The following is a 22,817-nucleotide window of genomic DNA, read 5'->3' as shown; positions in this document are numbered from 1 at the left end:
CCCATTGGTAATGGTATATGAAAAGTTTTTTTTCCTCTTTACATATACTCTTTGGTCTGCAGAAACTGACAACAGATAATCAGATTAATAATGACTGATTGCTTCAATGAAACATTGAAAGACTCCATAAGACATAGGCACAGAATTAGGCCATTCGGCTCATCGAATCTGCTCTGTCATTCCATCACGGCTGATTTATTAACCACTCAACCCTATTGCTTCCTAAATTACAGGAAGCTGAAACTTCTGTTAAAATTTTTACTTCAAAGATCACTATGACTGTACATTATAATCTTGCATATGCAATCATGTTATGAACTCACTGTTATATTGATATTCTTTCTCATGATATAGGTCATGCTGGTGAGGTCAGATTTATGAACCATTAGTTGCTGTCCTGCAGATTATAAACTGGACTCATCTCCATCACCCACAGTTGTCTATTTAAAGAAGATATTCCCGCACCATTTCAGCCTTATGACCCAGACACCACAAAGAATATGATATTTATCAATTTTAGAATAGAGTGCAGTTCAGATTTTGCCATGAACTTCTATTCTTGTCTGTTAGATGGTAGATTACAAAAGGTTGGACAATTTGGATGATGTTGTTTTAGATTTGCAAGGAAGTACAACAATGTAATCTCTTGGTAGTGTACACTATACCCAATATATCCCAAATGCAACAACGGCAGTATTGGCCAAAAACTGCAGACTTATGTCGACAGCAAACTATGAACTGAGGTATGTGGCCTGACAAGAGTCCTGAGCCTCCTGGAACTGGTTTGAACTGGCTTGGGTTTGGAACAAACTATTGAAGTGACATTAGACACAAATACTTATTTGATGGAAGAGCAAGGACGCAATGCTGCCTGAAGCCTTGGGCCAGATCCAATTGAAAGTCAACACAGGCTAATTGGATAAGCCAGAACCAACAACATTAAAAAATGTTAGGTCAGACTAATAAGGGGGGGAAGGGTGGGGAACGTCGACTCAGACCATGAGACTAAAAATGGAGGATATCAGGTGAAGGAGAGGCAAAAACTCTGGAGACAAACCATCATGGAAGTGGATGAGCCCATGTTAGAAGCATGGAGATTACATTGCCATCAAGTGGGAGCCTGGCCAACAGGAAGTTCTAGTCCCAATTATTAATAGGAATGTTTCAGCTATTCCTTGAGAATTTCCTCCTATGTATTCCACTGCCCACATACAAACAGGTTGGATGAAGCAGCACAAAATGAAACCATCTACATTTGGAAGAGATTCCATCCCCCCCATCCCACCCCCACCAAGCCCATTTCCCGCCATAACATTAACTGATCAAAAGATTACAAAACAATATGATTTTTTATAATCTCTCCAGCAATTACAATCACCCATCAAACAAAATTATGTTGGCAAGTAAGAACCCCAGTTAGCTAACCCACAAGTAGGTGCAATGCTTTTATTTTCTGGTGGTCTTCCCCTGTGTTCACAGACTGCAGAAGTGAAAAGAAAACATAAAACTCCTGATTTCTCAGGAGCGATGTCATGATCCCAATCTGCATGCAGGATTATAAAGCGGCCATTACAGAAAGAAAGAGAGGACTTAAGAAAATATACAGTATACCTTGACAGTCAATGATTAGAAAACAGTTACCTTAAGGATTTTCTTTATATTATATATAGACAGGATAGATAGAGACAGATTTTACCTGAAGTTCCATCCATCATATAATTGGATAATTGGATTGGGCATTTCTAGGGCCAATTAACTTTGGTAGAAATGTCACTTTCCAATCAGTGTTCACGCATTGTTGATGCCATCGAATTATGAAACGTTAATAAATGTTCTAAATTATGAAATATTTGGACTTTCAGAAGGCTTTTGACAAGGTGCCACACATGAGGCTTCTTACCAAATTAAGGGCCCATGGCATTACAGGAAAGCTAGTAGCATTGGCTGATTGGTAGGAGGCTACAAGTGAGAATAAAAGGATTTTTTATGATTGAGATGATAGAATAGATGGCCTTGTTGCCAAGTTTGCAGCTGATATAAAGATTGGTGGAGGGTTAGGTAGTTTTGTGGAAACAGGTAGGCTTCAGAAGGACTTAGACATATTAGGAGAAAGTGCAAGAAAGTAGCAAAAGAAATACAATGTTGGAAAATGCACTGTCATGCACTTTGGTAATAGAAATAAATGTGCAGACTATTTTCTAAATGGGAGAAATTCCAAAAATCTGAGATGCAAAGGGACTTGGGAATCCTTGTGCAGAACCCCCTAACAGTTAACTTGCAGGTTGTGTCGGTGGTGAGGAAGGCAAATGCAATGTTAGCATTCTTTTCAAGAGGTCTAGAATACAAGAGCAGGAATGTGATGTTGAGGCTTTATAAGGTACTGGTAAGGCCTCACCTTGAGTATTGTGAACAGTTTTGGGCTCCACATCTGAGAAGAAATGTGCTGGCATTGGAGAGGGTTCAGTGGAGATCCACAAGGATGATTCCAGGAATGAAAGAGTTATCACATGAAGAACATTTGATAGCTCTGGGTCAGTACTCATGAAAACCTTTCAATTGTTAAAAGGCTTAGACAGAGTAGATGTGGAAAGGATGTTTCCCATGGTGGGGGAGTCTAGGACAAGAGGGCACAGCTTCAGGATAAAGGGGCATCCATTAAAATCAGAGATACAGAGAAATTTCTTTAAACAGAGATTGGTGAATTTGTGAAATTTATTACCACAGACAGCTGTGGAGGCCAGGTCATTGGCTATATTTAAGGCAGAGCGTGATAAGTTCTTGATTGGACACTGCATCAAATGATATGGGGAGAAGGCCGTAGTGGGGCTGAGGAGGAAAAAAAAAATCGATCAGCCATGATGGGATGGCAGAGCAGACTCGATGGGCCAAATGGGCTAATTCTGCTCCTATGTCTTATGGTCAATTTCTTCATTAATAAATAACCATATTTCACTATTCAATAATCTCCTCTCTGGGATATTAATGCTGTTCACCCATAAGGTGCATGGATTGTTGCTATTTGTGAAGCTAATGTATTCAGTACTTTTGACTAACTGCCACTGCTTTTCACTGCAAAACAAATTGCTCTGATCTCTCCCTGCATTATGGGCTTTGTCGTAACTTGTGTCACTTGGAACATGGGACCAGATGTGTGACCATGAGTGCGTGATGGCAGGTAAAAGGCACATCCCCACCCCTTCTTGCAACTTCTTAGTTCTCCAATGCCCATATCCTGTGGTGAGTAACTCAACTCCTAACATTCCAATGTCTTTTCATCATACATAAGATGGCATACTTCCCACGATGGCACGAGGACGCATCCAGCAGCACTCAAGAAGCTTGATACTTTCCAAGACAAAACATCTAGCTTGAAGCTTGAATAACACCCCATCATCCACTAACACAACCACTCATTAAAGCCTTCATTATCAGTGAGCTGTGGCTGCAGATTGGAACATCTGCAAAGTCCACTGCAAATATTAATTTAAGCTAATGCAACGGAGTGTGGAGGTATGGAGATACGTCTCTAGCAAAGGAGGGGTAAGGCACACCTTCCCACTGCTAGCCTGCGGGTCATCCTCAGGCAAGGTGTGGCACCCACTTAGCCCCCTGATCAAGGTCACGTGAAGCCATGGGAACAGCTGGTGGTTGGTCATATGAGCTGCTGGCACATATCATAAGCCCTGGTTATGCAACCACTGATGCCAGGCAGACAATCTCTGAAGAGTAATGATAATGGCTGGGATCATCCTTCTTGTAAAGACACTGTCCAGAAGAAGGCAATGGCAAACTACTTCTGTTGAAAAATTTGCCACGAACAATCATGGTCATAGACCGTGATCCCCTGCATCATATGACGCAGGACATAATGATGATAATGAATGTTTACCTAAACTCCCAGATCCGCACCCTCCGCACTCAATTCCAGAAGGTGGGAAACACTGACAACTGCTGATTTGTTTACACCTTACATACTGCCCATTTCTTTTACCATCACTTGGTCTAGATCTTGGAACTCCCCAGCCACTGTGAGCTGCTTTAATCAGAACCTCAAGATTGCAGCTTATTATACTTAGACAATTATGTGCTGGCCTAATCAATAACAGTTAAATTCCCAAACTGAATAAATAAAATAAAGCAACACACAAAATGCTGGTGAACGCAGCAGGCCAGGCAGCATCTATTGGAAGAGGTACAGTCGACGTTTCAGGCCGAGACCCTTCGTCAGGATAAAGATTTAGTAATTGTCATGGAGAATGTGCTTTAAGGCTGAGCAATGTTTTTAATATTCAGGACTGTCAATGTCGTGGAGAACAGTAACCATTGCAAATTATGTAGGTCGGGGCTCAGCTCACCATAATTGGGAGAAAAGCTAAGAATTCTAAACTGTATCAGTTTTTAAAAAGGTAAATTTCACCACTTAAGTCATATTCTGTGGATTCTCTGATAGGGCTTATGGCTAAAAGCAGTAGACACTTTGGCTCCCAAACAGGGTTTGAAAACAAGTTTCTTGGCACATTGCATTCACATTACCCTTATAATGAAGGACGACTAACTTTATCCATTAAGACTTCTGAATAACTGGCTCAATAAAGTTTAAAGTTTAGCCAGATATCTTCAGATTTTTAATTTTTTTCTGATAACTATAAAGAGGGAAGTTGCTTCTGGACTTACTTGGTTGTTATAAAGCAAAATCATTCCTTTTTGAGTAGCTGCTATTATTTGATCAAGCTGGGGCACATTAATGATGCATTGAATATGATCATGTTTTCTTCTTTCTTCTGTTACAACAAGATCAATGGTTTCAGTAAAAATAATATTCTTTTAAAAAATCACTATTTTCCAACATTATCTATGATTGTCTGATACATCAGTGCCATTTATTTTTCAGCAATCTTCTAAAGATTTCTAATGAAATAATATTAATAAAACACTAATTCAACAACTTTTTTCTCCAGTGCAATGTCACAGTAATCCTGCTGAAATACAAGAAATTTGTGTTAGAGATGGATGTGTAAATAGATGTTGCATCCTTAGATTGTGTTGGTTGTTAACACAAACCACACACCTCTTTGTGCATTTTGATGTACATGTGATAAACAAATGAATCAGAATCTGATAAACTACAGCCAGTTATCTGTAGGACAGCAGCAGCTGTCAGTTTACAGCCAGTAAAAATTTAAGATCCCACCCTTTTTAGTGTCATAGGGCCCCAGAAGCCAAAGAAAAGCCTTTGGCCTCCATGGAAATGTATATGTAACCCTGAAGTCTTTGCGAATTCATAATTTTTGTAAAATATGATGTGACAAAACGGAACCTGTTTGATCCCAGAGTGCTTTGTTGGTTTGGATGGAGACTTACAAGAAGGGTGTGTATGTTTATGCCAAGGAATGGTTTGACAGCAGATAAAAAAACATGCTCAAAAATAAGTGAATTGATTAGACATATGATCATGTTTTTTTCTTCTGTCACAAGATGTGACAGATGCAGATAAGGAAGGAATACCACTATAGGATGAAGTGACCTCAAAAACATGAAGATAATGTATTACTGGCCTCTGTAAAAGTATAAAAATGTTTTGTTTTGTGTTGCAAGATTAAAGCTACCTACTGACTTAACATATGGAGGTAGGCCGTCCCTTCCAAGCAATAAATGCACTTATAATTTGATCCACTCTGAATTTGTCATAGTTTGCTACTGTATATTTGAAGGCCTAGCTGAACAGTACACAAGCAACACAAGCTCTTCTGGAGGAAGAGCAGGTCAGGCAGCATCTACGGAACAGAGTGCAGTCGACTTTTTGAGTATGTTGCTTGGATCTCCAGCATCTACAGTTTTTCTCTTGTTTGTGATTGAAGTGTAAGCAACACCTCTCTCCTGTTTCTGCTGAACCTGTGATTATAGCATGTTATTTTTTTTAGTTTACTCAAGGAATGAGGGCCATGCAGACTGAGCTGCAAGGAACTATGCATTCCCATACTTTTGCTACCCTTATCCTTCTATCTGGTGGAAGCTGTGGATTTGGAAGTTGTTGTCTAAGGAGTCTTGGTGAGTTTCTGCAGCACACATTGTAGATGGTAAACATTGCTGTTAATATGTGCCGTGGGTGAATAGTTATGAATAAGGGTGCCTATCAATTGGGCTAGAGGATTTGAGTTACTCACTGCAGGATTTCTAGAATCTGACTTGCTATTATAGCCACATTGTATATATAGATAGATAAATTGATAGATAGATATTTTATTGATCCCCAAGGAAATGAGGGTGTGACACTATTGATCAGAGACAGTGGCACGGCCATAGAAAAGGAGGAAGACTTGGAGGGATTGTCTACGGAGTCTCTGTGGTTGGAGTTAGGAATAGGAAGGGGTCAATAACTTTACTGGGTATTTTTTTTTATAGGCCACCCAATAGTAACAGGGACATCAAGGAGCAGATAGGGAGACAGATTCTGGAAAGGTGTAATAATAGCAGGGTTGTCTTGGTGGGAGATTTTAATATCCCAAATATCGATTGGCATGTCCCCAGAGTGAGGGGTTTAGATGGGGTGGAGTCTGCTCGGTGTGTCCAAGAAGGTTTCTTGACACAATATGTAGAAAAGCCTAAAGAGAAAAGACTGTACTTGTTCTGGTATTGGGAAATGAACCTGGTCAGGTGTCAGATCTTTCAGTGGGAGAGCATTTTGGAGATAGTGATCACAACTATATCTCCTTTACTACAGCATTGGAGAGGGATAGGAACAGATAAGTTAGGGAAACGTTTAATTGGAGTAAGGCTATCAGGCAAGAACTTGGAAGCATAAATTGGAAACAGATGTTCTCAGGGAAATGTACAGAAGGAATGTGGCCAATATTCACGGGATATTTGTATGGAGTTCGCATAGGTACATTCCAATGAGACAGGGAAAGGATGGTAGGGTACAGGAACCATGGTGTACAAAGGCTGTTGTAAATCTAGTCAAGAAAAAAAGAAGAGCTTATGAAAGGTTCAAAAAGCTAGATAATGATGGAGAGCTAGAAGATAAGGCTAGCAGGAAGAAGCTCAAGAAAGAAATTAGGAGAGCCAAAAGGGGCCATGAGAAGGCTTTAGCAGACAGGATTAAGGAAAACCCCAAGGCATTCTACAAGTATGTAAAGAGCAAGGGGATAAGATGTGAGAGAATAGGACCAATCACGTGTGACAGTGGAAAAGTGTGTGTGGCACCAGAGGAGATAGCTGAGGTAATTAATGTGTACTGTGCTTCAGTATTCATTATGGAAAAGTATCTTGGCAATTGTAGGGATGTCTTACAGCAGGCTGGAAATCTTGAGCATGTAAATATTAAGAAAAAGGATGTGCAGGAGCTTTTGGAAAGCATCAAGTTGGATAAGTCACCGGGACCAGATGAGGTGTACTCCTGACAACTGTGGGAGGTGAGGGAAGAGACTGCTGAGCCTCTGGCGATGATCTTTGCATCATCATTGGGGACAGCAGAGGTTCTGGAGGATTGGAGGGCTGCGAATGCTATTCCATTATTCAAGAAAGGGAGTAGAGATAGGCCAGGAAATTGTAGACCCAGTGAGTCTTATTTCAGAGGTCGCTAAGTTGATGGAGAAGATCCTGAGAAGCAGGATTTATGAACATTTGGAGAGGCATAATATGATTAGGAATAGTCAGCACGGATTTGTGAAAGGCGGGTCATGCCTTACAAGCCTGACTGAATTTTTTGAGGATGTGGCTAAACACATTGACGATGGTAGAGCAGTAGGTGTAGTGTATATGGATTTCAGCAAGGCCTTTGGCAAGGTACCACATACAAGGCTTATTGAGAAAATAAGGAGGTATGGGATCCAAGGGGAAATTGCTTTGTGAATCCATAACTGGCTTGCCCACAGAAGGCAAAGAGTGGTTGTAGACAAGTCATATTCTGCATGAAGGTCGGTCACCAGTGGTGTGCCTCAGGGATCTGTTCTAGCACCCCTATTCTTCATTATTTCTATAGATGACCTGGATGAAAAAGTGAAGGGATGGGTTAGTAAATTTGCTGATGACGCAAGTGTTGGAGGTGTTGTGTGTTGTTAGAGGGCTGTCAGAAGTTACAGTGGGACATTGATAGGATGCAAAACTGGTCTGCAAAGTGGCAGATAGAGTTCAACCCATATAAGTGTGAGGTGGTTCATTTTGGTAGGTCAAATATGATGAGAGAATATAGTATTAATGGTAAAACTCTTGGCAGTGTGGAGGATCAGAAGGATCTTGGGGCCTGAGTCCATAGGACACTCAAGGCTGCTGCACAGGTTGACTCAGTGGTTAAGAAAGCATATGGGGCATTGGCCTTCATCAATCATGGGATTGAGTTTTGGAGCCGAGAGGTAATGTTGCAGCTATATAGGACCCTGGTCAGACCCCACTTGGAGTACTGTGCTCATTTCTGGTCGCCTCACTACAGGAAGGATGTGGAAACTATAGAAAGGGTCCAGAGGAGATTTACAAGGATGTTGCCTGGATTAGGGAACATGCCTTTTGAGAATAGGTTAAGTGAACTCGGCCTTTTTCCCTTTGAGCAACAGAGGATGAGAGGTGACCTGATAGAGGTGTATAAGATGATGAGAGGCATTGATCATGTGGATCGTCAGAGGCTTTTTCCCAGGGCGGAAATTGCTGGCATGAGAGGGCACAGTTTTAAGGTGCTTGGAAGTAGGTACAAATGAGATATCAGGGGTAAGTTTTTTTTTACATAGAGAGTGGTGAGTTCGTGGAGTGGGCTGCCGGCAGCAGTGGTGGAGTTGGATACGATAGGGTCTTTTAAGAGACTCCTGGACAGGTATATGGAGCTCAGAAAAATAGAGGGCTATGGGTAACCCTAGGTAATTTCTCAGGTAAGGACATGTTTGGAACAGCTTTATGGGCTGAAGGGCCTGTATTGTGCTGTAGGTTTTCTATGTTTCTATAAAACTGCAGTGTCACAGTAGCATTACAAGTGCACGAATATAAAAATATACAAATATGAGAAGAGAAGTAAAAACAAATAAAAAAGTTATCTCAAACAGTCTAACAGAAGGGGATCATCACTCCACCTTCTGTAGGTTGACTCATTGTAAAGTCAAATAGTCAAGGATAAGAGGGACCTCATATAGTGCTCTTTGGATCAGCACAATTGTCTTAGTCAATTACTAAGCTCCTCTGCTTGGCCAAGGTGACATGCAGAGAGTGAGAAACATTGCCCAGAATTGCCAGGATTTTCCGTATGGCCATTCCAGTTCAATGTCTGCTAAATGGTAACCTATAGGATATTGATAATGGAGGATTCAGTGATGGTAATGACATTGAATGTCAGGGAGCAATAGCTGGGTTTTTCCTTGTTGGTTATCGCTACTGCCACTTTGTGCAATCATCAGCTAATCTCCCTCTCTCAAACAGCAAGGCAAATACACCAAGATGCGGATTGACCCAATTCCTCCAACTGCAGTCTTTGTCTTCAGTGAATGCAACGAGCTCCCATACAGGTAATCCCCACAAAATGCTACAAATTATTGATAATCCTTTGTATTGTGCAGCTGCACAGTTTCAATCTGTTTTAAGATCTGCTTTCCATGGTGTTAATTGCATATCCATGAATCAATTTCACAGTAGCATTGCACATCACCTGTACATGCTCCACATATGTCATGAGTGTATACAAATCACAGACCACACAACTGATCTAGTAAGGCCATTAGGCAGCTTGCAGTTCCCAATCCAGAAATGAAAGAACAGTTCTTATTGCTGCTTTCTACAGCCAGGCCAAACAACTGTACGCTTATTCTTCCCATCACTCCAAGTCCTCCACAATGTCATCCAGACAGGAAGGAAAAGCTTGGCATGCCCACTGCTCACATTCCTCTTTCATTGGCAATACTGAAATATCCCATAGAAACAAACCCATTGAATGTGCACCATTGGTATTGCTGAGAGTTCACCAGCTTCATGACTGCTTTTCTTAATTGGTGAGGAAATCTGGAACGGATGCTTCAATAGCATGCCAGAGTTAACTCTGCTACATTAAAAAGGTTCACCTAACCAGAACTGACGTTCCACCCTTTCTATAGGACTCTTTCCAAGCTTATTTTGAGAATTTGATTGTTGTATACAATATAACACAAAGCTCACTATTGATACCTCACTATTATCTAAATAAAGTGGATTCTGGTTAATAAAGACATATCAGGACCAGTACAATTCAGCCCAATTAAGTGTCTGCCCCAACTAAACAAATTTGCATGAAAATAATTAAAAAGGTACTGTATTAAAAAAGACATAGTACCATTTAACTGAGCAACAAGTTATATATTTAAATGAAATACAGAACAAATTAGAACATTATCATGCAAATACAGTACTATAAAACTGTGCAATAGTTCCTAATCGTTATCGAGGGAGGAATTCATCCAGTGCACAGTGTCATGTTCTTTTGATTGAATATAAATGAACAAAATCAGCACAATAATGGACTGCCTTCATACAAAGTTTCCAATTATTGCATCCTCCAAATCTTCATTTTCAAGTTGATTGTCAATGCTTTCTAATTCTTCATGGCTCCTAACTTATGGAAGTAGTGAAATTGTTTTGTTTTCATTTCCTGCCATTTCTGGAATCTCCAAACCTGAATGCTTGAAAATGCAGAGAGCAGAAAAATCCTGTATTGTCTTACTATTCACTTCTCACCAACTATCAGTGAGAAAAATCACTGCTTTTTGAACACAAACACATGCAACTGAAGCTATTTGAGAACTGTTCACTCTAAGTGCGGTGTAGTATCCAATGGCCACACGTCCACCTAACTGACACTAGTTAGAAGCTGTTCGGAAACAGTTTCCTGTCCCAAGTAAGCAACATAATGTCCCAAATAGACAAAGAGAATGCCAGCTATTTTATTGATTTTTTTTGTTCTTTTAAATTGTCCCAAATAAGTAGCTGCCCCAATTAACCAATGGTCAAATTAACTGGAATCCACTGTACTAACATATTCTAACACCTGGAAGGCAAGGTACAAAGTTGCATAGCATTATTTGTCAACAATGATTACATACTTTAAATAGTTAGCTACCAGATAACTAATAACTAAGAATTATGTGGAAATCCTTTGCATTACCTTCTCTCAGTTCAACACATTGTCGCTTTGAAAGCAAAAATACTGGTGTTTCTTTCATGATATCCTGTCCTTCAGATGGAAAATAACCAAAAAGCTGCAAAAAATCAATATAGATAATACATTTTCTTATAAATTTCATTACTGTTATAATTTAATTATTACATTTTATTTCTAACAAAACAGCAAGTCTAAATCCTAATTCCGTTTAATCTTAACAATATTCATTAAACTTTCTCTGCATTATCGAGAGTCAATGTTACTCATAGCTGTACTAGCTGCAACTATAATCAGAAGGTTATTATGGAGAGATGGGTGCTAAATTGCACATTATATCTGAACCTATTTTTCAGTAATGAAAATGCTTAACCTGCATGTATTCATCAGGATCAGACAGCACACAAAATTCATTCCCATCCATTAATCACCATGGCTTAGTGGGAACTTCGAGGATTTAGAAGCTTTCATAAACCAACAGAAGGCAATTTAAAAAAATAATGAGAGAAAAGATGAAATATGAAAGTAACTAGCCAGTAATATAAAAGAGGATATCAAAAGTTTTATCAGATACATAAATACTAAAAGAGAGGTGAGAGTGGATATTGGACTACTGGAAAATGATGCTAGAGATGCAGTAATGGGAGACAAAGAAATGACCAATGAACTTAATATATTTTGCATTATTCTTCACTGAGGGAGACACCAGCAGTATGCCAGCAATTTGAGATTGCTAGGGGGCAGAAGGGAATGTATTTGCCATTAAGGAGAAGGTGCTTGGAAAGCTGAAAGTTCTGAAGGTAGATACGTCACCTGGAACAGATGGACTACAGCCCAGGGCTCTGAAAGGAAAGCAGTAGCTGAAGAGATTGTTGACGCATTGGTAGTGATCTTTCAAAAGTCACTAGATTCTGGAATGGTTCCCAAGGATAGGAAATAGTAAGTGTCACTGCACTCCTTAATCAGGGTAGGAGGCAAAAATCAAGCAATTATAGGCCAGTTAGCCTGACTTCAATGGTTAGGAAGTTGTTGCAGTCAATTATTAAGGATGAGGTTTCAGGGTACTTGGAGGCACATGATGAAATTGGCCAAAATCGGTTTTCTTAAGGGGAAATCTTGCTTATCAAAATTGTTGGATTTCTTTGAGGAACTAAAAGTCAGGATAGACAAAGGAGAATCACAGAACGTTGTTTACTTGGATTTTCAGAAGGTCTTTAACAAGATGCCGCACGTGAGGCTGTTAAGATAAAAACCCATATTACAGGAAGGATACCAGGATGGATAGATGATTGGCTGATTGGCAAAGAGTAGGAATAAAGGGACACACACAAAATGCTGGAGGAAGTCAGGAGGGCAGGCAGTATCTATGGAAAAGAGTAAACAGTCAATATTTCAGGCTGAGTCCCTTCAGCTGGACTGGAGAAAAGATGAGAAGTCAGAGCAAAGATGATAGGGGGAGGGGAGGAAGAAGTACAAGGTGGTAGGTAATAGGTGAAACCTGGAAAAGTAAAGAACAGGGAAGCTGATTGGTGAAAGAGATAAAGATCTGGAGAAGGGGGAATCTGATAGGAGAGGACAAAAGGCCATGTGAGAAAGGGAAGGGGATGGAGCACAGAGAGAGGTGATGGGCAAGTGAGGAGATAAGATGAGAGAGGGAAGTGGGAATGGAGGAATGATAAAAGGTGGGGGGGGAACCATTATCAGAAGTATGAAAAGTAGAATTGAAATGGGTGGCCACCAGGAGATCCCGCTTTTTCTGGCAGATGGAGCATAGGTGATCAGTGAAGCAGTCTCCCAATCTCGCCAATATGCAGGAGGATCCACCAGGAGTACTGGATACTCCAGATGTCCCCACAGACTTACAGGTGAAGCGTCGCCTCACCTGGAAGGACATTTGAGGTCCTGAATGGTGGTGAGGGAGGGTGTGTAGGGACAGGTGTAGCACTTGTTCCGCTTGCAAGGGTAGGTACCAGGAGGGAGGTCAGTAGGGAGGGACGAATTGACAAGGAAGTTGCATAGGGAGCGATCCCTGCGGAAAGCAGAAAGTGGGGATAAAGGGAAAGATGTGCTTGGTGGTGGGATCCTGTTGGAGATGGCGGAAGTTACAGAGAATTATGTGCTGGATGCGGAGACTAGTGGAGTGGTAGGTGAGGACAAGAGGAACCTTATACCAGGTGCGATCCTAAGAGGATGGGGTGAGGGCAGATGTGCACAAAATGGAAGAGATGTGAGTGAGGGCAGCACTGATTGTCGAGGAAGGAAAGCCCCTTTCTTTGAAGAAGGAGGACCATCTCATTAGTTCTGGAATGAAAAGCCTCATTTTGAGAGTCGATGCAGCAGAGATGGAGGAACTGAGAGAAGGGGATGACATTTTTACAAGTGATAGGGTGGGAAGATGTTTACCCTCCAGGTAGCTGAGAGAATCAGGTTTATAAAAGATATCAGTGGACAAATTGTCTCGAGAGACAGAGAGATGGAGAAAGAGGAGAGAGGTGTTGGAAATGAACCACATAAATTTGAGAACAGGCTGGAAGTTGCAGGCAAATTTGATGAAATCAGAGGTGAAAAGGGAATTGAAAGTCCTTTTGCAGGATTCCCTAAATGGTAACTTACAAGTTGAGTCAGTGTTAAGGAAGGTAATTGCAATGTTAGCATTCGTTTCAAGATGACTAGAATATAAAAGCAAGAATGTAATGCAGAGATCTTATAAGGCATTGGTCAGACTCACTTGTAACATTACGAGCAGTTTCTGGTCCCTTATCTAAGAAAGGATGTGCTGGCATTGGAGAGGTTCCAGAGGGGGTCCACAAGACTGGTCATGGGAATGCAAGGGTTAACGTATGAGGAGCATTTAAACGGCCCTGGGCTTGTACTCACCGGAGGATAATAGGGGGATCTCATAGAATTTTATCAAATATTGAAAGACCTAGATAGAGAGGATATGGAGAGGATGTGTCCCATATTTGTTGAGTCTAGCACCAGAGAACACACCATGAGAATAGAAGGACGTTCTTTAGAGAAGAGATGAGGTGGAATTTCTTCAGCCAAAGAGTGTTGAATCTGCGGTATTCATTGTCAAAAATGGCAGTGGAGACCAAGTCAATTGATATACAGTATTTAAAGTGAAGGTTGACAGGTTCTTGATTAGTAAGGATGTCAAAAGTTATGGGAAGAAGGCAGGAGAATAGGGGTGAGAGGGATAATAAATCAGTCATGGTGGAATAGTGGAGTCAAGTCGATGGGCCAAATGGCCAAATTCTGCTCTTATATCTTATTGTTTTATAGTCTTATTGACTTCAGAATAAATAGGCTGCCTTTGTTCCAGAGGTTGGTTTGAACATTGTAGCCAGTGACAAAACAACACTTCCCCCTTTTTAAAAAAGGACAGAAGATGTTTACCACTGAATCATTAGGAAATTACTAAGCAGTTCTTTTAATTGCAAAATAAAATTCTTGAAGTGAAAAATGAATCCACTCTGTGAAACGAATGAAAAAAAACCAGAATCATTAAAAGAGACACACTGTTTAATTATATCTAAGTTACTTGCTGTGGGAAAATTTCAAAGTAAATCTATTGCAGACAATAATGAAAAAAAGTTAATAGAATATTAAATCCACAAATATTAATAATCAGCAGTCTAAAATAAAATGAAGCTTATTATGAAATCTTTATTTCATATACAGTTGAAGTCAAAAGTTTACATACACCTTAGCCAAATACATTTAAGCTCAGTTTTCACAATTCCTCACATTTAATCCCAGAAAACATTCCCTGTCCCTTTATTTTAAGAATGTGAAATGTCAGAATAATAGTAGAGAGAATGATTTATTTCAGCTTTTATTTCTTTCATCACTTTTCCAGTGGGTCAGAGGTTTACATACACTTTGATAGTATTTGGTAGCATTGCCTTTAAGTTGTTTAACTTGGGTCAAACTTTTTGGGTAGCCTTCCACAAGCTTCTCACAGTAAGTTGCTGGAATTTTGTTCCATTCCTCCGGACAGAACTGGTGTAACTGAGTCAGGTTTGTAGGCCTCCTTGCTCACACACGCTTTTTCAGTTCTGGCCACAAATTTTCTATCGGATTGAGGTCAGGTCTTTGTGATGGCCACTCCAATATCTTGACTTTGTTTTCCTTAAGCAATATTGCCACAACTTCGGAGGTATGCTTGGGGTCATTGTCCATTTGGAAGACCCATTTGTGACCGACCTTTAACTTCCTGGCTGAAGTCTTGAGATGTTGCTTCAATATATCCACATAATTTTCCTTCCTCATGATGCCATCTATTTTGTGAAGTGCACCAGTCCCACCTGCAGCAAAGCACCCCCACAACATGATACTGCCATCCCCATGCTCACGGTTGGGATGGTGTTCTTCAGCTTGCAAGCTTCACCCTTTTTCCTCCAAACATAACAATGGTCATTATGGCCAAACAGTTCAATTTTTGTTTCATCAGACCAGAGGACATTACTCCAAAAAATAAGATCTTTGTCCCCATCTGCACTTGCAAACTGCAGTCTGGCTTTTTTATAGAGGTTTTGGAGCAGTGGCTTCTTCCTTGCTGAGCAGTCTTTCAGGTTATGTCAATATAGGACTCGTTTTACTGTGGATATAGATACTTGTCTACCTGCTTCCTCCAGCATCTTCACAAGGTCCTTTGCTATTGTTCTGGGATTGATTTGCACTTTTCGCGCCAAAGTACGTTCATCTCTAGGAGACAGAATGTGTCTCCTTCCTGAGCGGTATGACGGCTGCGTGGTCCCATGGTGTTTATACTTGCGTACTATTGTTTGTACAGATGAACGTGGTACCTTCAGGCATTTGGAAATTGCTTCCAAGGATGATCAAGACTTGACATATTTTTCTGACCTCAATCCACTAGAAAATTTGTGGGCAGAACTGAAAAAGCATGTGCGAGCAAGGAGGCCCACAAACCTGAACTCAGTTACACCAGTTCTGTCTGGAGGAATGGAACAATATTCCAGCAACTTACTGTGAGGAGCTTGTGGAAGGCTACCCAAAATGTTTGACCCAAGTTAAACAATTTAAAGGCAATGCAACCAAATACTAACAAAGTGTATGTAAACTTCTGACCCACTGGGAAAGTGATGAAAGAAATAAAAGCTGAAATAAATCATTCTCTCTACTATTATTCTGACATTTCACATTTTTAAAATAAAATAGCGATCCTAACTGACCTAAGACAGGGAATGTTTTCTAGGATTAAATATCAGGAATTGTGAAAAACTGAGTTTAAATGTATTTGGCTAAGGTGTATGTAAACTTCTGACTTCAACTGTAAATATTTCAAGTTCAAAACAGAAATGGACAATCACATACAACTTTAATGATAGCTGGAGCAAATTATAAATAACAGAATAAATAACTGCTTGATATTAACTGAGCTTCAGCCCAAGCCCAGTTGACACTGGAGTCAACATTGTATGTTCTTATTGGACAAGTGAGTATCTCTTTCTATCCTTTGGTTTGTACATTTACTCCATGCTTTTCCAAGGATCTTACATTAGACGTCTATATGGTGCACACATTAACATAGCTACAAAGTATGCTACAAAATCTGAATTATGCCAATTTTGCATTATTTAAATATCAGTGTCCATCCTTTTCATTTAGTTATCTTCATCGAGATATGATAGGGTCTTTTAAGAGACTCCTGGATAGGTACATGGAGTTTAGAAAAATAGAGGGCTACGGTAACCCTAGGTAATTTCTCAGGTAAGGACATGTTCGGCACAGCCTTGTGGGCTGAAGGGCCTGTATTGTGCTGTAGGTTTTCTATGTTTCTAAGACAGCTGAACCTGACAGTTTGAGGTTAAGTATAATTACCCTAATGCAATGAAACAAAATATACACTTGCATAACAGCATAAAAATAAAAATGTCCTTCATTACAAAAAATATTGTCATAAAACTTACTTCGGTCCAATCAACAAATGCATCCAAATGGCTATTAATCTTCTTAAAAACAGCCTTTATATATTCACTTTTCAATTCATCATTGAAGAGATGTTGAACTGCATCATAAAACTGATCATATGTCATAGGGTCTAGTAAGAAAAATAAATAAGTACGCTGAAATGTATATTCATACGTAAATATATTTCACATGAATGATTTTGTATGCTTGACATAGAAGTACAGAAAACATCAGAAATATTCAGCAGGTCATGCAGGAACTGTGGAATAAAACAGAGGTCAGATTTATTAAGATTCATTAGAAAGGGAAAGTTTAAAGCATAAGATACTTTAGGCAGCTGGTGCATATCTCAAATCCTGCTTATGCTACAACTGACGCCAGGCAGACCCCAGACAAACTCTGAAGTGTATTGATAACAGCTGGGGTCACCCATCTTGTAAAGACACTGCTCTAAAGAAGGCAATGGAAAACCACTTCTGTGGAAAAATTTGCCAAGAATAATCATGGTCGTGGAAAGACTATGATCACCTACGTCTTACGACACGGCACATAATGTACAACTTTAGGATACTGTAAAACTGATGGGTGACAGCACAGACTGAAGAACAATGATAAACTGCTGTATTAATGAACAAAGAAACAAACTTCATAAGGAACTCAGCAGGTGATGCAGCAGCTGTGGAGGCAAAGTGTGAGATAACATTATGAGTCAAGACCCTACGTTAGTGTAGCGGGGAGATAGATGGTGGGCAGATGGAGCAAGGACAAAGAGGGGAGATTGGAAGCAGAGACAAGAGGCCAGATGTGATTAGTGGAGCCAATGAAGGGTTGCAGACAATGGAATCTGATAATAAAGGAAGACATTGAGTGGAACCAGATAAGAGATGGATGGTAACAGATGGGAAAAGTGGGGGCAGAGGACAAGAGATAGAGTGGGTTGACTGTGTGGCTATTAATCACATTTAACTAGGTGGAGGAGGAGAAAGATACTGAGCAATGGGGGAGCGGATGGAAAGAACTGTACGTGTGAGAGGATTAACATGGATCAGAAGGAAAAAGAATGGAACAGAAAGGGTGGGGGTGCAGGTTACCAAAATTAGAGAATTCAGTGCTTATCCTGTCAGGTTGTAGACTACCCATATGGAATATGAAGATGCAGTTCACCTGATTTGGAGTGGCTTCACCCTGGCAGTACAGGAACTAGAAGGCAACAGGCTGGTGTGGGAGTGGGGTGTCTGCAACTATTATCCAAATCGTTTATCAGCCTGTCACCCTGTTCACCTTTGATATGGTACAATTTTATTTTTCAAAGATATTTACAAAATTATTTTAGGAAATTAAGTTTGTTAAGCTGGCATTCAACATGAGGTAGTAAATTGGATTGGACATTAGCTTCGCAGGAGAAGCTGGAGAGTGGTAGTAAATGGGTGCCTCTCTGACTAGAGGCTTGTATCTAGTGGCATGCTGCAGGGATCACTGCTGCATTTGTTGGTGTTTGTCATCTGTATGAATGATCTGGATGATAATGTAGTAAACTAGATCAGCAAATTTGCAGATGACACCAAGATTGGGGGTGTAGTGGACAGTGAGGAAGGCTATCAAAGCTTGCAGTGGGATATGGACCATTTGGAAAAAAGGTCTGAAAAAAGGCAAACGGAATTTAATAGGCAGATAGAGTGTAATGTGCTGTACTTTGGGAAGGAAAACCAAGGTAGGGCACTGAGAAGTGCAGAAGAACAAATGATCTGGGAATACAGATCCACAGTTCTTTGAAAGTGATGTTACAGGTAGATACGTTGTAAGGAAACCTTTTGCCATATTGGCCTTCATAGAGTTACAATGCCATGTTAAAGTTGTACAAGACATTGGTGAGACTTAATTTGGAGTATTGTGCCCAGTTTTAGTCACCTACCTACAGGAAAAATGGCAATCAGATTTAAAGAGTGCAGAGAAAATTTACAAGGGTCTGACCAGGACTTGAGGGCCTGAGTTATAGGGAAAGGTTGAATAGCTTAGGATTTTATTCCCTAGAGTAGGAGAATGAGGGGAGATAGAGGTATACAAAATTATGAGCGAGTATAAATGCAAGCCAGCTTTTTTGCACCAAGATTGGGTGAGACTAGAACTAGAGGTCATGGGTTAAGGGTGAAAGGTGATATGTTTAAGGGGAACATGAGAGTGAACTTGTTCCAAGGGTGATGAAAGTGTGGAATGAACTGCCAGTTGAAGTGGTAGATGCAGGTTTGATTTCAACGCTTAAGCAAAATTTGGATAGGTACATGGATCAGAAGAATATGGAGGGATATGGTCCAGGTGCAGATTAATATTTTGACATTGACAAGATGGGATAAAGGACCTGTTTCCTTACTGTCATGTCCTATGACTCTATAACTCTAAGGATGTCCTTTTGGAGCAAAGATAAGGACGATTTTTTTCCAGGCAGAAGATGGTGAATCTGTGGAATTTATTGCCATGGATGCCTGTGGAAGCCAAATCATGAAGTATATTTAAAGCGGAGGTTTATAGGTTCTTGATTAGTCAGGTTACAGGGAGGGAGAGAACATTGAAAACCTCAGCACAGGAACAGGTCCTTCGTCCCACAACATTGTGCCAAACCAATTAAATTAGTAATCAACTAAACTAATTTCTTCTGCCTATAGAATGTCTATATCTTTCTATTTTCCTCACATTCATGTGGCTATCTGAGCATCCCTTAAAAAGTCCCTGATGTATCTGCCTCTGCCACCACCCAGGCAGCACATTCAAGGCACTCACCATTCAGTGTAAACATCTTGTCCTTCATATCTCCTTTGAAATTACCCCCCTCACCTTAAATACGTGCCTTCTGGTACTAGACATTTCAACCCTGGGGAAAAGATACTGTCTGCCTACTCTGTCAATGCCTTTTCATAATTGTATAAACCTCTGTCAGATCTCCTCGCTGCCTCTGCTGATCCAGAGAAAACAACCCAAGTTTGTCTAATCTCTCAATATAGCACATGCCCTCTAATCCAGGCAGCATCCTGGCAAACCTCTTCTGCACTTTTTCCAAAGCTTTGACATCCTTCCTGTAGCGGGGCAACTAGAACTGTGCAATCCTCCAGATGTGGCCTAAATGGAGGTATATAAAGATCAGAATCAGAATCAGGTTTATTATCACCAGCATGTGTCGTAAAATTCGTTAACCTAGCAGCAGCAGTTCAATGCAATACATAATATAGAAGAACAAATAAAATAATAATAAATCAATTACAGTATACGTATTTTGAATAGATTAAAAATCATGCAAAAAGACAGAAATAACATATATTAAAAAATGAGGTAGTGTTCAAGGGTTCAGTGTCCATTTAGGAATCGAATGGCAAAGGGGAAGAAGCTGTTACTGAATCACTGAGTGTGTGCCTTCAGGCTTCTGTACCTCCTACCTGATGGTAACAGTGAGAAAAAGGCATGCCCTGGGTGCTGGAGGTCCTTAATAATAGACGCTGCCTTTCTGAGACACCGCTCCCTGAAGATGTCCTGGGTACTTTGAAGGCTAGTACCCAAGATGAAGCTGACTAAATTTACAACCCTCTGTGGCTTCTTTTGGTCCTGTGCTGTAGCCCCTCATACCAGACAGTGATGCAGCCTGTCAGAATGCTCTCCAAAGTATATCTATAGAAGTTTTTAAGTGTATTTGTTGACATACAAAATCTCTTCAAACTCCTGATGAAGTATAGTCACTGTCTTGCCTTCTTTATAACTGCATCGATATGTTGGGACCAGCTTAGCTCCTCAGAGGTCTTCACACCCAGGAACTGGAAACTGCTCACTCTCTGAGCAGTTTCAATATAAACTTCCTGACTTTTGAACTCAATTTCTCAACTAATAAAGGCTAGTATGCCATTTGCCTTCTTAACCTGTGTAGACATTTTCAGGGAGCTATGAACTTGGACCTCAAAATCCCCCTGTTCATCAACACCGTTAAGTTTCTTATACTTAACAGTGTACTGTCTCTTTACGTTTGACCTACCAAGGTGCAACATCTCATATTTGGCCAGGTTAAACTTCACTTCATGAGAGGAGTTAATTGGCCTGAATTTAACTCAATCCCTTAAGGGGGTAGGGGCTAATAGATATCAGCACTGAAGACATCAGATCTAAAGAGGGTCACTGGGAAGAATAGATTATATGACTGTGTTATATGACTCTGTGACTCACTTCAGTATTGGACAGTACAATTTCACTTTAACAAAGCATCATTGTCTATTTCAAAATGCCATGATAATCAAAGTATTATTAACATTATATTATTTCTTATAGCTGTAAATGAAAGTCATCAATTTCAGGTGCTTCATGTGACTGTGTTGCAAACCATTTATTGTTTATTTGGTCTCATTCTTAAATTATGTGAATTTAATGATGGAGTTCATTTGAACAAATAAATGAGAACTATACAGAATTAAAAAAATCTTTAAAATGTCAACTTTTTTCCTGGGATTGCTGGTGAAGAATAGCAAAGGCCAGGGAATAGCTAAGTCATAAAGACACAAAAAGATTCTTGCCCGTTTTGAGACACACCACAGCAGACTACAGCCAATGAATTACCTGTTATAAACTAAGGACTTCCCTTCATCATTTAAGGATCAGATCATACCAATTCTGTGTGTTCCCACCCTATTACCAGGCGAGACATGCAACATTCTCTATTTTGTTGGATGTCACATACTGTAGCTGGTGGAATTACACCTTGGGGAAAAGGTGACCTCAGCCAACACAAAAATTGCCTAAGACATGGCTACACTTTGCAAAGAGACATGAAATACATCAACTCAGCAACACTGAAGATAATCTACAAAATCAGCAATTAAATCCCAAAAAGTTGACTTCAGCATTTATTTGTACAAAATATAAATTTTCAGTGACAATAAATAAACAGCTAAGTTTGCTTCAATCTGATCAAAAGGCCTTCATTACATTGTGGCTGTGTAGAAATGCTCACCAAAATCTGCCATCTTTTTAATGTTTTCACTGTCTTTTATATTCTGCACCATCACCACCATCATTTGGTAGAAGCTGTCCACTCGTTCCTTGAATATGGGCAAAATGAATGGGTCTTCCAGATCCTGACTTGTAAATCTCTCCACCGACATTGTACCTGAAAGTTTCAAATACACTTTGCCTTTAAAAAAAAGTCCTGAATCTGTAAGATTTCAGAAATTTCCCTGCCCTCCACGTGGGCTAAATGCAATGTTGAGAAATGGAATTTAGGATGCCGAAGATCTGGGGACAGCCATGACCAGGTTAAGGCCATGCTGTTTCCCCAGCAACCAATTACAGGGCAACTTGTCCTGTCAATTGTCACATCAGCACCAGCAATGATGTCAGTGCCATTGTGACGTGGTGTCGATAGGTGAGGAATCGAAGGCTGAGGTTAGCTTGGTGGATGTTCATCATCATTACCCCCTTAAAAAGACTCTCATCCATAATATTGTGTCTAATGCAGAAGCCCAACACAGTCTATATAGTGAAGATGTTGTACTGGCCTTTTAACCTACTCTGTGATCAATCTAGCCCATTATCCTCCATTTTTCTTTCATCCATGAGCTCATCAAAGAGCCTCTTAAATATCCCTAATGTAACCACCTATATCACCACTGTCATGTAAAAAATCTACCTCTGAAATCTCCCCTAAATTTTCCCCCACTCTCCTAAATGTTGACCATGAAGGCATTAAAATATGCAAGAGATCACCGAACTCAAATGGGTCAAGAGCAATGGAAGCAGACAAACCAAC

At 40.1% G+C, this 22,817-nt stretch overlaps 1 protein-coding gene across 1 annotated transcript in view; it reads right to left on the bottom strand.

Moving 5' to 3' along the window:
* Window positions 1-22,173, bottom strand: part of LOC134351139 (WD repeat-containing protein 64-like) — a 134,656-nt gene extending 112,483 nt beyond the window's left edge. The window contains exons 1-2 of the mRNA XM_063057253.1: window positions 22,023-22,173; window positions 17,041-17,171 (exon numbers count right to left, since the gene is read on the bottom strand). Of these exons, the coding sequence (XP_062913323.1) occupies window positions 17,041-17,171; window positions 22,023-22,173 (282 nt within the window). The remainder of the gene's footprint in view (window positions 1-17,040; window positions 17,172-22,022) is intronic.
* Between the last annotated feature and the right edge of the window lie 644 nt (window positions 22,174-22,817).

The sequence above is a fragment of the Mobula hypostoma genome, chromosome 8 (genome assembly GCF_963921235.1).
Source record: "Mobula hypostoma chromosome 8, sMobHyp1.1, whole genome shotgun sequence".
NCBI lineage: Eukaryota > Metazoa > Chordata > Chondrichthyes > Myliobatiformes > Myliobatidae > Mobula > Mobula hypostoma.
This window is presented reverse-complemented; position numbering and strand designations above follow the sequence as displayed.